Source organism: Engraulis encrasicolus, chromosome 21 (genome assembly GCF_034702125.1).
Source record: "Engraulis encrasicolus isolate BLACKSEA-1 chromosome 21, IST_EnEncr_1.0, whole genome shotgun sequence".
Lineage (NCBI taxonomy): Eukaryota > Metazoa > Chordata > Actinopteri > Clupeiformes > Engraulidae > Engraulis > Engraulis encrasicolus.
In genome coordinates, this window is record NC_085877.1 from 41,014,837 (window position 1) to 41,033,114 (window position 18,278).

An 18,278-nucleotide genomic window follows, 5' to 3' on the forward strand; every position below is an offset into this window, starting at 1 on the left:
AAATTCATGGGAGGATGTCCAAAACATTGTTTCGTTTAACATTGGACTCCTCTTCCTCTTTAATATCCATTGCAGGGCTGATTTCTTCTTTGCAGGTTGTTTTGCTGGATGAATCATCCGGCCATGGTTGCCACAAATACTCTTGGAGAAAATCATCAACGTCTTCTTCTTTGATCTCCTTCTTTATTGTAACCAGTTTGTATGATTCTGACAGCTTCCTGATAGACATCATACCATCATGACTGTTTCCTGTAACATTGGACTCCTCTTCCATTTTTATTGCAGGACTCACGTCTTCTTTGTTAGTTGAATCATCCTGTCGAGGTCGACTTGAATACTCATGGAGAAAATCATCAAAGTCTTCTTTAATCTCCTTCATGGTCATGACTGATTGAGATAGAGTTAAAACTTCAAATCTCTTCTTCAAGAAAAATGAAAAATGAAATATACACTCACCGGCCACTTCATTAGGAACACCTGTCTAGTAGTAAGTTGAAGCCCCTTTTATCGTCAGAACTGCCTGAACTGCCTGCAGCAATTATATCCTCAGCCTGAAACGTGGATGTAAGGCAGGGTTGACCCATGTTTTCATGTTGTTGACGCCAAATTCTGACCATTTCATCAAAACTCATTAGAACAGGCAATCTTCTCGTATCTTCCCCAATCTTCTAGTATCGTTTATGGCGAGCCTGTCCAAATTGTTGCCTCATTTTCCTGTTCCTAAATGATAGGAGTGGCACCATTACATTAATGAGAAGATGCCAAAACGCTGTTTATTATCGGTTGTCTGAGTTTCTCCATTTTTTTCAAATTGAGATCCTTTTGTTTATTATTTTTGTAAATTATGTCTTGAAAATAATTAAATAATCTTTCAAGAAAAAAAACACTTTTTTGCAATGAAAATACTTGAGTTCCAGTATGTTCAGCCTTCTAAAAAAGTTCTAAAAACCTTTGGAATTTATTTAGTTGTTTCTGTATTTTGGCAAAGGAAACTGCTGTTAAATGGAACCTCTGCTATCTCAGCAATGTGTGTTGAGGTGAATAAGTCTTAGTCACAATTGCAAATAGCACAAACACAATTCCATCCATTATTCTTTAATAGCAACAGGAGAAGCACCTTACAGTCAAGAATCTCTTCTCAGCATGGTATTACATTGGCTCAGTCAGAGATATATAAATATGCATATGCACAATAGCATCTACTCATAACATGTTTCATGGGCAAACACAACAAAGGAAATATTTTTACTACTATATCCACTTGTGGTCTCAGTCACTTCCACATACACGGTAATCATTTACATATAGTCCATAGTGGTACATATTTACAGAGTGCAATACACTCATATTTTACATGGAATCACATACAACATGTTTCTTCAAAAACAAAATAACATATGTCCTTAAATTCATGAGAGGATGTCTAAAACAATGTTTCTAAGTGGTGGCCCGAATTTCTGCATGTTATTTTAAATAGAGAGCAGTTTAATTATTTAGCTATTATTGAAAAGTATGTCTTAAAGGTAATGGGGAAATAAAGTATTCAGGACCATTGTCTTGTCAGAGCACACAAAGATACTTAAGGATATTTAAATTTAAAAAATACCTTTCAAGAAATTGCATTTTTTCCTTCGTGTTATAACAGTGAAATAATTTTAGATACATTATGTTAAGCATTCTAATAATGTTACAAAAAAACCTTTGCCAACTGTTTTTTTCTTTATCCATATCTGACAAATCTACTACATTGACTTTTCTCCAGTGTGGGTCCTCTGGTGAATTCTTAAATAACCTGCCTGAGTAAAGGCCTTACCACATGTGGCACATTGGTAAGGCTTTTCACCAGTGTGGGTACTCTGGTGAATTCTTAAATTACCTGCCTGTGTAAAGGCCTTACCACATGTGGCACATTGGTAAGGCTTTTCATTGGTGTGAATCCTCTGGTGTCTCCTTAAACTGCTTCCTTCTCTGAAGGACTTACCACATGTGGTACATAGGTAAGGCTTTTCATTGGTGTGAATCCTCTGGTGTTTTTGGAGATCACATTTTTTTGTGAAATCCTTACCACATGTGGCACATTGGTAAGGCTTTTCAACAGTGTGAATCACCTGGTGTCTACTTAAATCGCTTGCCACTCTAAAAGCTCTTCCGCATGTGGTACAAAGGTAAGGCTTTTCATTGGTGTGAATCCTCTGGTGTCTCCTTAAACTGCTTCCTTCTCTGAAGGACTTACCACATGTGGTACATAGGTAAGGCTTTTCATTGGTGTGAATCCTCTGGTGTTTTTGGAGATCACATTTTTTTGTGAAATCCTTACCACATGTGGCACATTGGTAAGGCTTTTCACCAGTGTGAAACACCTGGTGTCTCCTTAAATCGCTTGCCACTCTAAAAGCTCTTCCACATGTGGTACAAAGGTAAGGCTTTTCATTGGTGTGAATCCTCTGGTGTCTCCTTAAACTGCTTCCTTCTCTGAAGGACTTACCACATGTGGTACATGTATTTGGCTTTTCATCTGTATGAATCATCTGGTGTTTTTGGAGATCACATTTCTTAGTGAAATCCTTTCCACATGTTGCACACTTGTAAAGGATTTTTCCAGTATGCATTCTCATGTGTTTCTGAAGACCACTTTTTTGCCTGAAAGTCTTTCCACACGTTGTACAAGGAAAAGGCTTTTCACCAGTATGAATGATCAGGTGTCTCTGAAGATCAGCTTTTCGTGGAAAAGTCTTTCCACATGCTGTACATGGGAAAGGCTTTTCTCCAGTATGAATTTTCAGGTGTACCTGAAGAGTGTATTTTGTTGCAAAATATTTTCCACATGTTTTACAAGGGTTAGTCTTTTCACCAGAATGAGTATGAAGTCTCTGGTGTCTCCTTAGATATTCTGCATGTTTAAACACCTTTCCACATGTGGTGCACTGAAGTGTCCTCCCATCATGCATGTTGACCGCAGGGACACCTGGTAAAAAAAGACAATATCTAAGAACAGGAAGATGGGAAGGAACAAAAAAATAACTGTATTTGTTTGATAAGCTGTTCAAAACATTTCACATTCATTTATTTCCTTTTGCAATCACATTAGTCAATTAATACCAATGGTCACAATTGTAAGAAGGAAATATTTCACCTTCAAATTACAATGTGTGTACATCAGGGAAGTTTAAGGGCAACATATTTTTAACCCTTTTAAGTTGTTCAGGTAACCTAGCAAGCCTGACTAAATGTGAGATTAAAAATGTGGAAATCTAGTCGGTCCACAGTCATTAAGAAGATTGTTGATGGGAACAACCTGTTGTTTTTCAAACTGTGTCAAACTGTCGTTTTGCATCCAAAGACTCAAAACAAAGGCTGGAGAGTGGGGATAGTTTTCTAAGCTAGTGTACAGGTCTTTTTGACCTGCCTTCAGTTTTTTTGCTTGAGAAAAAATAGTAGCAGTTATCATTCTTTCACTGAAGAAGCTCAATGTTTGAGAGGAACATAAAACTGAAAAAACAAACCCATAAAATTCACAAGCATGAAGAAGGTAGCGAGGTCGGATATGAGCTGATTTGTTCCCCCTTTTAAAATAAAATTTCTATAAGCTCGTGTCAAAAATACCTGAACACCTTCTATGTAAAAACAAAATAAGGATATTGTACAAGGGTTAAATGGGATTGAGAATACTCAACCACCTCTACCATATTATGATATAAAACTTACTTGTAGGGGACATGGCATTTTTGCCATTCACGATTAGGTTATGGTGAATTTCCTCTTTAATATCCACGGATGAACAATTTTCTTCCTTATAGAAAGATGACTTTGTTTCATCATTTTCTTGTGTTCTCTGCGAGGAGTCTTCTTCTATGTGACCAGTAGGGATGATTCTGACTCCTTGCTGGAAATATTATTACCATCACAGCTGTTTCCTATAACATTGGACATCTCTTCCTCTTTAATGTCCATAACAGATCTCATTTCTTCTTTGCAGGTTGTTGTGCTGGGTGAATCATCCTGCCGTGGTTGCCACAAATGCTCTTGGAGAAAATCATCAACGTCTTCTTTTTTGATCTCCTTCTTTATTGTAACCAGTTGGGATGATTCTGATACCTTCCTGATAGACGTCATACCATCATGACTGTTATCTGTAACATTGGACTCCTCTTCCATTTTTATTGCGGGACTCATTTCTTCTTTGCTGGTTGAATCATCCTCTCGAGGTCGACTTGAATACTCTTGGCGAAAATCATCAAAGTCCTCTTCTTTAATGTCCCCCATGGTCATGAAGTAAAACTTCAGATGTGTTCTTCAAGATGTCCACATACCACCTTCACTCACTCTCTCATTTGTGATCATCACTTCACTCAATTTATTTATCTTTGTGATATGATGAGGCCCCTCCCTCAGCTGGAACCAGTTCTGACCAATGAGATGCAGCTTTGTCCAACCTGACCAATGAGCTGCAGCTGTAGGCGGGCCATAAGAATGGGCTTATTTGCATTGGAATTCCATCTGAATGACCGAGCAGTTTGCATTGTCCATGGGAATGGCCATGGCCTGGCATTCAGACGCTCCATAGAGGTGGATTAAGTGATAGTGGGGTGGTGGGTGAGAAATTTAAGACTCTAAGAATGAAACTCCAGTCAAGAGTTATACCAGAGAGAGTAGAGAGAGACAGGTTCCATTGGCCCATTGTTTCCGGGTTCTATTATTGGAGGGGAAATCCCCTTTAGGCAGACCTAGGCAGACCTGAGGTCTGTTCTATTCAATGCTAGGAGCATTATGACACACCCCTTTAGGCAGACTGGAACCTGGTCATGTTAGGTGCCCATAGAAACCTATTATGTTGGCATATCTCTATACTTAAAGAATATCTGGTTATACTGTCCCAAGAAAAATATGGTAGAACTTATCTGGCATAGCGTCATCATGGCCGTAACTACCATTGAGGACACAGAGGTCATGTCATCTGTATTTTATATGACCAACAATGATACATTCAGTCTGCATACGCCACCCCCATTTTTTCTTCAAGGCAGTGATTAATGTTAACAAATCTAGAAGAGTTTGACTTAAGTGTTTGAAGCATTCTAAAGGTAAAGTATACAGAACAACACACAGTATTTTACCTCTGTCTTTGAAAATATCTGATTACGACCCTGAGCTTCATTACTGAAAAATGAAATATACAAATTAACATATTGACCAGATCATCAGAGAACATTCTTTTGCTCTTCCGCTGTCCTTCAGAAGGGCAGAAGGGATGGAACTGCCTGTTGATTATATGACTGGAGTAAATCCCAAACATTTCAGAGTGGCGATGTGTTACAGTAGCACGACTGAGTGAAAACTAGAGGGCATGACTAAAATACTTATTTTCAGTGACATATCATGTAATTCTAATAAATGAGAGCTTGCGGTAGTTCTGCCAGGAAGACGAAAGTCACGTGCGCATTTTGCAGAGCCAATCAGCGGTCGCCATTTCCTTTATAGTGACGTGTCTAACTCTCCCCTCTCGCTTGCTCAGGTATGGCCGGTTCAAAATCTCCTCCACCATCCCCACCACCACCGGGTTGGTCTTCCTGTCCGGGGGGTTAAAGGTCCAGTTTCTGCTGCACGGCTACAGCAGGCTCTCCTGGATGTGCTGGCGCAAGACCCGGGCTGATGATTGGACCTACGCCAAAGACTATCTACCCTCTGTCAATTCTATGTCAACAATGTTAACATTAAATCATTTAAACTAATTCATCTCTCTGGAGTCTTTCTGGCTGAACTATGGTATCTGATTTATTGTCACTTTACACTGATACCGACTTTGCATACATGATCAAGACTCATATTGAACATACATACACCATCCCAGACTTGTGCACTAACATTGATACATGTGGAACATAAAGAACTACTGAGGAAAATTAAAGGTGATGGGAAAACATTCCTGTTGAATGGTAGTACTGTTTGCAGTGTCCACCATTTTGATGGCCATGGTGTGGCACTTAGAATCTTAATAGTGGTGGGTGGGGTGTAGGTGTGAAATGCACCATACATGTGGTGATGAGAAGATACTCAATTTGAATGACAGAATTTTTCTCACTGTCCTCAGAGTGCAAGTGGCCATGATCCATTCTGCAACTGCATAGAGGGGGATTAGGTGGAGGGGGTGTGAGATACAAAACTCTAGGTGTGAAACTCTTGTCATTAAAGGAGCATTTCTGCCAATTTCAATATGCTGTTGTATTGCTCACGCTACCCCGGACGTGTTAGTACTTGGTGATGCTGCATTTGTCGGCTCAGCCCTATCCAAGACCTGAACTATTCTAATGGGGGCAGATTTTGTTTACATTAAAAACTTTCTTAACATAGGCATACTCCAAATATTTCCCAAAAGGTATCACTGTTAGCTAGTTATCTGCTGATGTTGCATAATATTTTGGCTGTTTTTTTTGGGACTAAATAAAGATGTTTTTTTTAAATGTAAAGAAACACTTGCCCCCATTAAAATGACCAGGATCTCGGAAAAGGTTGAAAAAAATCTGAGGTACTGACAAGTCCAGGGTAATGTGAGCATTACAACTGCATGTTGAAATTGGCTGAACTTGTGTTTTAGTTACACTATACCCCTGTAACATTAAACATACGATACCAGGCCCGTAGCGAGGAGGGATTGAGGGGTTTGTTCGTTCTTTCTGACATTTGCAAATAAGACAAACACAATTTCACCCATTATTCTTTATTCATCACAGCAAGAGAAGCACCTTACAATCAAGAATCTCCTCTCAGCGTGGTATTACATTGGCTCAGTCAGAGATATATAAATATGCATATACACAATAATCATCTACTGCTAACATGTTCCATGAGACACATGGAAAGGAAATATTTTTACTGTATGCATTTGTTGTCTCAGTCACTTCGTCATATACAGTAATAATTTACTTATAGTCCACAGCGGTATACATTTGCAAAGTGCAATACATGAATATTTTACATGGAGTCACATACAGTACAACATGTTATTTCGAAAAAAAATAACATGTATCCTTAAATTCATGGGAGGATGTTTAAAACATTGTTTCCTTCAACATTGGACTCCTCTTCCTCTTTAATATCCATTGCAGGGCTGATTTCTTCTTTGCAGGTTGTTTTGCTGGTTGAATCATCCGGCCATGGTTGCCACAAATACTCTTGGAGAAAATCATCAACGTCTTCTTCTTTGATCTCCTTCTTTATTGTAACCAGTTTGTATGATTCTGACAGCTTCCTGATAGACATCATACCATCATGACTGTTTCCTGTAACATTGGACTCCTCTTCCATTTTTATTGCAGGACTCACGTCTTCTTTGTTAGTTGAATCATCCTGTCGAGGTCGACTTGAATACTCATGGAGAAAATCATCAAAGTCTTCTTTAATCTCCTTCATGGTCATGACTGATTGAGATAGAGGTAAAACTTCAAATCTCTTCTTCAAGAAAAATGAAAAATGAAATATACACTCACCGGCCACTTCATTAGGAACACCTGTCTAGTAGTAAGTTGAAGCCCCTTTTATCCTCAGAACTGCCTGAACTGCCTGCAGCAATTATATCCTCAGCCTGAAACGTGGATGTAAGGCAGGGTTGACCCATGTTTTCATGTTGTTGACGCCAAATTCTGACCATTTCATCAAAACTCATTAGAACAGGCAATCTTCTCGTATCTTCCCCAATCTTCTAGTATCGTTTATGGCGAGCCTGTCCAAATTGTTGCCTCATTTTCCTGTTCCTAAATGATAGGAGTGGCACCATTACATTAATGAGAAGATGCCAAAACGCTGTTTATTATCGGTTGTCCGAGTTTCTCCATTTTTTTCAAATTGAGATCTATTTATTGTTTTTGGAAATTGTGTCTTAAAACTAATGGAATAATCTTAAAAGAAAAAACACATTTTTGCAGTGAAATTACTTGGGTTCCAGTATGTTCAGCCTTCTAGTAAAGTTCCAAAAACCTTTGGTACTAATTTTGTTGTTTCTGTAGATTTGCAAAGGAAAATGCTGTTAAATGGAACCAATGTGTGTTGAGGTGAATAAGTCTTAGTCACAATTGCAAATAAGACAAACACAATTCCATCCATTATTCTTTAATAGCAACAGGAGAAGCACCTTACAGTCAAGAATCTCTTCTCAGCATGGTATTACATTGGCTCAGTCAGAGATATATAAATATGCATATGCACAATAGCATCTACTGATAACATGTTTCATGGGCAAACACAACAAAGGAAATATTTTTACTACTATATCCACTTGTGGTCTCAGTCACTTCCACATACACGGTAATCATTTACATATAGTCCATAGTGGTACATATTTACAGAGTGCAAAACATTCATATTTTACATGGAATCACATGTTTCTTCAAAACAAAATAAGATATATCCTTAAATTCATGAGAGGATGTCTAAAACAATGTTTCTAAGTGGTGGTCCGAATTTCTGCATGTTATTTTAAATAGAGAGCAGTTTAATTATTTAGCTATTTTTGAAAAGTATGTCTTAAAGGTAATGGGGAAATAAAGTATTCAGGACCATTGTCTTGTCAGAGCACACAAAGATACTTAAGGATATTTAAATTTAAAAAAGACCTTTCAAGAAATTGCATTTTTTCCTTCGTGTTATAGCAGTGAAATAATTTTAGATACATATTAAGCATTCTAAAAATGTTACATTCTTAATAATGTTCATCCATATCTGACCAATCTATTACATTGACTTTTCTCCAGTGTGGGTCGTCTGGTGATACCTTAAAGGCCAACTTCACATAAAACCCGGTTTTACCTGTTCCTATTGTCAAACGGACTGTCACCCATAGCTACACAAACATCCAAGGTCCCATAGTGGGGCGTCACCTCCCCTTGGCGCGTTTCCTAATTTAAATAAATTATGCAGTTTCTGGAGCGAATAAGAAAAGCCCTTCTCTCGTACGTCACATCGAAACGGGGCGTTCCTAATGCAAATGAGGGGCCAACCCACCCCCAACCTGCCCTCCCCGCCCTCACCAGAGCCCTTGATAAGAACCTCCCCCCAGAGGAAGTTGTTGAGATTGAAGACCCGCGGTTCTGAGAAGCTAAGTAAGCTAACTGTTTATTAGCATGGCAGAACATACTCGTTCGTGTGCAATTTGTGGCACTAAAGCATCGACATCGATGCATTTCTTGCCCAAAAAGGAGGATGATCGGAAGAAATGGCTGGAGTTCATCTATGGGACATCACAACCAGCTAAATATAACAAGACACTAGTGTTGTGTTCCACACATTTCCAGGACAGCGACTTCACTAACATGGGGGAATATAGCCGTGGCTTCGCTACAAGGCTGATTCTACGACCTGGGTCAATACCATCACGTAGAACAGGCACCAGCCCACAAGCGGTAAGTCGTGGATTATGAAGTTTTGCATCCAGTGTTTTGTTACAATAGGCTAACAACATGCTTGTTTCGTTCTGTGGCAGCCTGATATGGGTAGAATTAGAGCTACATAGCCACAGCCACTGACTGGCGTGTGTCTAGCTCCAGTTCTGTATCAGCACGATAGTGACCAAGCTAAGTAAAGCAAAAAAGAATGTTTTATGCAACTGAGCCCTTTTTTTGAGCTACTGAACTCAGATTAATCCGCGCAGTACACCGGAGTGTGTTCAAACGAGTAAACAAAATAATTGTGTTTATTTTTCGCCCCTTTGCCCTGGCTTTGAAAGTGCTTCTTGCTTACTAACACGCCCAATTTGCGTTTACCTGTTGTATAACGTTATACTCCTCATTCGTTTATGTTTCGAAGTCACGAAATGGTGGCAAAGCTTTGGTTAGTGTAGGTATTTTTGAACTATCGGGTGATTGGCTTTAGCTGCCGCGCACCGAGAGTACAATCACTGTCTCCAGATCGCCATTACGGATGGTCGCGCAGGCACTCGAAGATGGACGCAGCTGTGCTCATTTCAAGGGTCATTTCCAAATAACGTGTCCATAAAGTTCATTGAAAGCGACTCCCCGTTGCCCGCGAGTCAGATAAAATATCCCTGGTTTTAGACTATGTAGCCTACGTTTTTCCAATTGGCAATGCGGGACAGAGAAAGATAATTACTTGTGCGCCCTGCAAAAGTCCCAGTAGAAATCGCAGGCAGATGTTCTATGCAGACTGGACGATATAAAGCACACTAATATACACGCCTTTTAACACGAATGCCGTTCTGATTGTCTGAGGTGTCAAGGGTCGATAATCTCCCTGAAATGAGTTTTTGGAACTTTGGATGTCTGCACACGTGTACCTAGTTTCTAAACCTGTGTTTCTAAAACTGTTCCAAAATATTCACCACAGCTCACCTATGTGTAATTGCAGTCATTGACACATTTGTTATGCTAATGCTTTGGGGACCCGTTTTCTTTCTGTCTACAGAGCACATCTCAAGTACTGAGGCCACCCTTTACCCATGTTGCCACTCAGACAGACCGACCTCGCCGTTCGACGCGCACTACTCAGGTGTCAATGCGTACATTAGGCCCTCACATGAGAAGCAAAGGTTTGTTGTTTATACATTACATTTTTGTTTCAGTTTCTGTATATTTCATTTCTTTCTTGTGAGGCAGATCATTATGAATTGAAGCAAAATGCTATTCCAGAATGTGTAGCTACTTGCAGTTACTATAGGCCCTACTATACTGCTCCTTTCTGTATGTTATGGCCAGTGTTAGGCAAGTTACTCAAAAGCTGTAATGCATTACGGATTACATGTTACTGTCTTTTCCAAATCCCTTACACTACACCATTGCTATATTTACACTACTTTTGCATTAATTTAGTTACTCTCATAAAAAGAATAGGCCAAGATATAGATCTGGTCATTTATTGCAGTGTGAAGCAATCTCATGAGGCATGCATTTTTCACCTCCAACCCCGGAGGTGTTTTTGGCAGCATGCAGACTAAGAACTTCCAGGTTCAGGAACAGCTTCTTTCTGGCCCACCACACTGTATACCCCTAAAAAACAGGTCATTGGAATGCATTTGTAATTTCAGTTATTTAATATTGTAACTAAGTAACTATTACAGATCCCCCCCTGTAGTGCCTTGCATTACTGCAATACAGCAAAAAATTGCAGTAATTAATTACTTTTGTAATGCATTACTGCCCAACACCCAGGTTATGGCATTGCAGTATGTGAAAGTGTGTAGTGTCTTCTGTCAGTAACACACATTTTGTTGACTGTAGAAGTCCAATTTGATTGCGACATCGACGCAAAGAAGTGTGAAAGCAAAGGAGTAGGCACTTCTGATGCACCATGGGGCCCACCATCCTCTACACCCATAAGGCCCGTTCAACATCGCCCATCTAAAAGACCTCATGTGGAGGAAGAGGAGGAGGAGGAGGAGGCCACCACCAGCGCTGCTGCAGCTGCTGCTGACGTCACTGACACCCTCTCATTACCTGATCCTGATCCTCACGATCCAACATATGACCCTGCTGCACAGTCGATGACCACGCTAACAGAATCGTCACAGCTTTCGTAAGTGCTTCTGCATGTTCTCATCAGACATTAATACACACATTTGTATTGAAGAGTTTATTGTCAAACTAATGTTCTCTCCCCTTCTCTTTCTCCGTCTTATCTGTAATAGTGACAGCTTCTCAACATCAACAACTGGTCACACCGACAAAAAATACATAGTTTTTGAAAAGAATATCATGGAACTCTTCCAGCGCTGTCCAAGGTGCAGCAAGTCACCAGAGTTGAAAACATACAGGCGAGGAACATTTTTATCCATCGACCAGATCTGCCACCACTGTGAGTTCTTCAGACAATGGAAGAGCCAGCCACTAATTAAGAGCACACCAGTAGGCAACATCCAACTGTCAGCAGCCGTATATTTCAGTGGATCATCATTCTATCAAGTGCAAAAGGTAAAGTATACTTTTTTTATTTCAACACCTTATGGATTTTCTGGTGTAGTTTTTGAATAACTTTTTCATAAGTAACTCATTGCTTGCGTAATGAAATAATAAAGCTTGTATTATTACCCCATGTGGCAGGGTTTACCAAAACTAGCTGCCTCAGTCTTTTATTTATTACATATATATTTTCATTTATAGATGTTTCAAGCCATGCGCCTCCAAAACATCAGTTACTCAGCATTCCGGAGGCATGCAAACCGTTTCCTTGAGCCGGCAGTGATTCACTCATGGCACCAGCTTCAAGACACTGAAGTGGAGTCTCTGAGGCACAAAAAAGTCAAGCTTGGCGGGGACATGAGGGCAGATTCACCTGGTTAGTTCTTTCCATCTGTCTATCTGCACACATCATGTATAACTGTTGCAATACGGACCCAAATGTGTGATGAAATTTGAATAACAGCCCTGTTTTGTATTTGAAGGACACTGTGCCAAGTATGGAACTTACAGTCTTATGAATCTGGAGACCAACAGCATCATTGACCTTCAACTAGTACAGGTTAGTGGGCACTTGTGTATAGAATGATGGACATTGTAAAAAATGGAGCTAAGTAAGCCCCCGGTAAAGGACTGTATAATAGGGCTGGTCCAGGAATACAGTAAGCTACACAGGTTGTCCGGCCAGAACGCACAGCAGGGTGCCGAGCCAGGGGGTGTTCCCAGTAGGCCAGGACCTACCTCTGGAGCCGGAAGGTCTGGTTGCTGGGCCAATCACTGCCTACCCACACGCTTGGTGCATGATGGAAAAGTACCAGGTCTGTAGGTCAGTGAAAGGGTCTGTAAGTCAGTAGCAGTGGGAGCAGTAGAAGAGGGGGGGGGGCAGCATCTCTCTCACAAACAATGGGGGATGGGCTGAGTGTTGAGGTGTGAGAGTGACCAGAGAGAGGAGAAAGGGCCTAAACTGTCAGTCACTGTGGCCAGGAGGCACAATTCTGAACAGACATTTTTACACAATTCACATTGCCCATTATCTGCTTTGTTTTCACTCTCACTGACAATTCTTTCTCTATAACTCAACACTACGTCCTAGGCAAGATATATAAGCTTTGTGTTAAGTCAATATATACTTCCTTTCTATGTGTTCGCAGAGCAATGAAGTCGGTGGGAGCCACAATATGGAGAAAGAGGGACTCACAAGAGGACTGCAGCTGTTGGAGTCGAAGGGTGTGGCTGTGGACTACATTGTCACAGACCGTCACCCCCAGATCCAGAAGTTCCTCAGAGACCGCAAGATAACACATTATTATGATGTGTGGCATTTGGAGAAAGGTCAGTACCTTATGGGTTACAAAGTGCATTTTTAATTCCACGTAGGATTCTCATATGTATGACCATGACGAGCAGGGGTGGATTAGTGAACAGGCCTATGAGGCCCCAAACGGGCAGGCCAACTTGGCCCCGCGGCCAACACCCCAAACCGGCCTTCAAAACCACATTTGCCATACTGGTCCTGGTATAGTCCCTAGGCCAAGCCAGTTCCGGAGGGCCAAGTCCCTAAGAGGCTATGCCAACTTGGCCCCATGGCCTCGACCCAAACCAGCCTTCAAAACCACCGTAGCAATAGTTATCTTTCCAATTATTTGAGTTCATGAGATGCTACCATTGATTGTGGTTGCTACAAAAAATGACTTCTGTGTAGGCATACTTACCGTTAGGTGGATTCGGCATTTAAAGTTGCGCTTTTGGGCTTATAGTAATCTCAGCATAGCATCACGTGTGTGGCCATGTGACACTCATTTTGTCATCTCAACATCCCAAATATGAGGGAGTGAGTCGGGTTGCCATTCCTTGCCCTGAAATTTATAAGAATGCAGGTAATTGCATCTAAAAACATTTTCACCCACACCCCCCTACACAAATTTTCTACCCACCCACAGCACCCTCTGGCAAAAATGTGTTGCTGTCCCTCTGCGCACACACTACATACGTTTAAAGTTCTATAGCACCCGAACTCTATAGCATGGGGGACTGGGGTGTATCATAGTCTCCCATTACCTGCTAGCTGTGAGCACTGTGTGTAGTTTTCTTAGCATGTCTGATTAGCAGGGTCAAGATATGTTTTTTTGTGGGGGTATGGGGGCCAAGACGGTGTCTGGCCCAGGGGGCCATAATTTCTTAATCTGCCCCCGATGACAAGTGTGAAGTACACTAATACCTTTTGTGACTCTCAGGTCTGTCCAAGAAGGTGGCAAAAGCAGCTAAAGAGAAAGACTGTGAGGTGGTGAAGAAGTGGCAACGAGGGATCAGCAACCACGTGTACTGGTGTGCAACATCCTCCTCCTCTGGGCCAGAAAAACTTGCCAAGTGGAAATCTGTGATGAACCATATGCAAAACAAACACGAGCACGACAACCCCATCTTCCCGAAATACCTCCACCCTGACCGCAATAGCACAGACCGCAAGAAGTGGTTTAAACCAGGTACTTATTGTTATACTTTTATTATGAACTCGCCGCATGTTGTGACAATGCCTTTTGAAGAGATATTTACATTACGCTTTATCTTTTCAGGTACCAAAGCCATACAGAGGATGGAGAAGATTCTTGTTAACAAGAGGGTTCTCAATGATGTGGAGAAACTAAGCTCCCGGTACCAAACGTCAACTCTGGAAGCATTTCACAGCCTGATGTTGCGGTTCACACCCAAGAATGTGGTCTTTCCTTTCATCGGAATGCTGTGCAGGTACTATATGTTTGTAAATGCCAGCCTTTTCAACATGTTTGCAGTAGTGCCAGTGACACGAATAGCAATGTCTAAATCTTCCAAAAAGAAATGTGTTTTCCTACTCGTAAAGCATCGTTTTGCTATGGTTATGCTCAATTGAGGTCACAGGGCCACTAACCATATGCTTCTTAAATTTGATTTACAGACACTATCTGGCAGCACTTCACTTCAATGAAAATGCAGGCGGGACCCAGGCAAGAACCACAAAAGGAACCTTGAGATACAGCATCCACTACCCCAAGGCCAAAAAGGGAGGATACTCTGTGAAGCCAGTGAAGACAAAAGCAACATACCGTAAGATTTCACAATTGTTTTAATCTTTTCACTGAAAAGTTACATTTGTAACAAAATATTTTTTTAAAGGATATACATATTTACACTGAACAATATTTCCCAGGTTACGTGCACAAGATGATGAGTCTGTTGTTCGAGGAGGTCATCCCAAACCCTAAGCCGTACTTGGAGGAGCTGGAAAAGATTCCTGTTCCGAATCCCCTGTCCTCAGCATTCCACCACCCTCCACTGGCAGAAGCTGTAGAATCCTACAGATCCCGCTTCAATCAAGGGCAGCCCTGAAGCCTACATACTGGCCCTCCGTGTCCGGAAACTCCTGTCTGATGCGCCGAACGACACATGCCGGGATGACAACGCGGACTTTTCTCCCCAGCCAGCCCCAGCACCAACTGACGAAGCATCTGTAGGCCAGATGCCGGCATCGTCTGGAAGACAAAGATTGTTGTATACACTGTTTGTCAATGTTGTGCCTTTGCATTTTTTTTAATTATATGTAACATTTGTAAATAAATTGCTCGATTTCTTACAGGAGCCCCCGGTGTTATTTCTTTTTCATAAATCACTGTGCACAGATATGTATGACTTTCAGTCTGGAACAATGAGTAATGATAAACAAAAATTGTAGTGATGTGTAGTTTATGGTGTGTTTTACAATAGAAGTGACTGCTTTTACTGCCACTTAAACAGTGCAGTGAGTATAGTACAACTACAGCATGCCTGTGCACACCGTTTTAACTTTGAAGATTTACAGAACGAGTACCTTTGGTAGCCTCTCACTCGCAGGCTTCCGTGGTCTGTCCGGAAGTCATTGAGGGCTTTCTGCAGTGCATATATATTTAGGCACACAGGTTCTAGTCCAGGGTGTTGGCTCATGCAGGCAACAGGGGTGATGGTATCGGTCAGTCTTGTCATTACCTAAAAAGTTGAACATGAATGTGTATCATTTATCAACGACAAAGGCTACCCATCATCACACAAGTGCAGAGGTGTCCAAAGTTAAAAATATATATATAGATATGTTTTTGGTACCTATAACACTAGCACATGGCATAACATAGTTGTTACACCATTTACTCCACTCCACCCAATGAGAGACAGTGATGTTACTGAAAAACACTGAAACCCTTTTGAGCCAACCGTTTGCTGATCATAACGGAAGTACATGGATCTGCTTGCTTACTAAGACAAGTTACCTCTTGTGTTGGAAATAAACAGTTTATTTCTTTTTCATTTATACTTCAAACATGTATTCTGCATAAGCATCTGAGTATGATGCATATTGCTCACCAGTGTTGGGCAAGTTACTCAAAAACGAATGCATTACTGATTACATGCTACTTGGGCAGCATGCAGACTAAAACTACCAGGTTCAGGAATAGCTTCTTTCTGACCCACCACAATCCAGGTCATTGTAATGCATTGCAACTTGAGTTAATAGCATTGTAACTAAGTAGTAAATGTTACAGCTTTTTGCCCTGTAATGCCTTACATTACCGCATTACAGCAAAAAGTGATGCATTGTAGTAGTTTGTAACTTTTGAAATGCATTACTGCCCAACACGGTTGTACACACAAGATTTTGAGCAAGAGATGAAAAGTCTATCGTACCTGGGGAATCTCACGGCAGCAAACGTTCTCCTCCTCCAGCGGCATTCTTTCACAATTGTCGCATGAACACCTAACAAACATGAATGGTATTAGACAATTTCTGTCTTCATATTGGTGTAATATTACCGAATGATCATTCTGTGTTGGTGAACTGTTATCTGAAGACAAGCACACTACTTTAGAGGAGGAATTAAGCAGGAAGACCCTTTCTGGTTGTAGTAACATCAACATACTAAAAGATTACAAAGACCAAACGCTTACAGAATCAGACCTTGGTCACAACATTGTTTATTATTATTAGAAAGCATAGTTGAAAGCGATTGTTAAAACGCTAAGCATACTTGTTGTAATAACACGACAAGAATATATAGTAATAAACATTGAGATTACCATTCCGAAACGTTCATAGTCAAACGATGAGGAATCGGTTCCTCCTCCACCTCTCCATCGTCCTCTGACTCAGGATCATATATATACGGCTGTATCTCTGAAGACATGTTGAGATTTTAGTTCCAAAAACAATGTTTTCCAGCAGACGGACCCAAGTACCGGTAGGCTAAGCTAGCTAACAGCTTGTAGCTCCCCAAAGTTGTACATAGCGCGAGCGGGGGAGGCGGGTTCATTCATTCATGGGAGGGAGCCAATCAGAGAGACCTCATTATCACGTCACGCATATTCATGAGAGGGAGCCAATCAGAGACACCTACTTATCGCGTCACGCATATTCATGAGGGTAAGCCCTGAAAGCCGGAAAACCCTGTCGTTTCTGAACAAGCCATTTTTCCGGCCCTAAACACCAGCTTGAAACAAAATAACCACAGCGTTTTTTTAAACGGGACCAACGCGTAACACATTCAATAACATTGGGGAACACGGTAGTATTAATGAAATAACGTCGAGAGGCGATCTTTAAAGCACCTGCCTGTGTAAAGGCCTTTCCACATGTCGCACATTGGTAAGGCCTTTCACCAGTGTGGGTCCTCTGGTGAATCCTTAAACAACTTGCTTTTGTGAAGGCCTTTCCACATGTGGCACATTGGTAAGGCTTTTCACCAGTGTGAATCACCTGGTGTCTCCTTAAATCGCTTGCCACTCTAAAAGCTCTTCCACATGTGGTACAAAGGTAAGGCTTTTCATTGGTGTGAATCCTCTGGTGTCTCCTTAAACTGCTTACTTCTCTGAAGGACTTACCACATGTACTACATGTATTTGGCTTTTCATCTGTATGAATCCTCTGGTGTTTTCTTAAAGTGCTTCCCTCTCTGAATGACTCTCCACATGTTATACACGGGAAAGGCCTTTCTCCAGTATGAATCATCAGGTGTTTTTGGAGATCACATTTTTTTGTGAAATCCTTTCCACACGTTGTACAAGGAAAAGGCTTTTCACCAGTATGAATGATCAGGTGTCTCTGAAGAACATCTTTTCGTAGAAAAGTCTTTCCACATGCTGTACATGGAAAAGGCTTTTCTCCAGTATGAATTTTCAGGTGTACCTGAAGAGTGTATTTTGTTGCAAAATATTTTCCACATGTTTTACAAGGGTAAGTCTTTTCACCAGAATGAGTATGAAGCCTCTGGTGTCTCCTTAGATGTCCTGCATGTTTAAACACCTTTCCACACGTGGTGCACTGAAGTGTCCTCCCATCATGCATGTTGACCGCAGGGACACCTGGTTAAAAAAAGACAATAT

At 41.0% G+C, this 18,278-nt stretch overlaps 3 protein-coding genes across 3 annotated transcripts; 1 reads left to right on the forward strand and 2 right to left on the reverse strand.

Annotated features, from left to right (window-relative positions):
• Positions 1-1,099: 1,099 nt before the first annotated feature.
• LOC134437214 (zinc finger protein 420-like) lies at positions 1,100-3,800 on the reverse strand. Its single transcript, XM_063186712.1, has 2 exons — positions 3,706-3,800; positions 1,100-2,965 (listed from the first exon to the last, which is right to left on the reverse strand). The coding sequence occupies exons 1-2, from the start codon at positions 3,716-3,718 to the stop codon at positions 1,743-1,745; spliced, it is 1,236 nt and encodes a 411-aa protein (XP_063042782.1). The 5' UTR covers positions 3,719-3,800; the 3' UTR covers positions 1,100-1,742.
• Positions 3,801-11,364: 7,564 nt separating this feature from the next.
• On the forward strand, positions 11,365-15,504 carry LOC134437211 (uncharacterized). Its single transcript, XM_063186709.1, has 9 exons — positions 11,365-11,517; positions 11,630-11,912; positions 12,102-12,276; positions 12,383-12,459; positions 13,049-13,229; positions 14,132-14,380; positions 14,471-14,642; positions 14,830-14,978; positions 15,082-15,504. The coding sequence occupies exons 1-9, from the start codon at positions 11,486-11,488 to the stop codon at positions 15,258-15,260; spliced, it is 1,497 nt and encodes a 498-aa protein (XP_063042779.1). The 5' UTR covers positions 11,365-11,485; the 3' UTR covers positions 15,261-15,504.
• Positions 15,265-17,448, reverse strand: LOC134437229 (P2X purinoceptor 7-like; the record flags this gene model as incomplete). The annotated part of the gene is made up of 4 exons (XM_063186733.1): positions 16,977-17,448; positions 16,587-16,656; positions 15,739-15,893; positions 15,265-15,403 (listed from the first exon to the last, which is right to left on the reverse strand). Coding segments are annotated over exons 1-4 (471 nt in total), but the record flags the coding sequence as incomplete, so codon positions are not given.
• Positions 17,449-18,278: the final 830 nt, after the last annotated feature.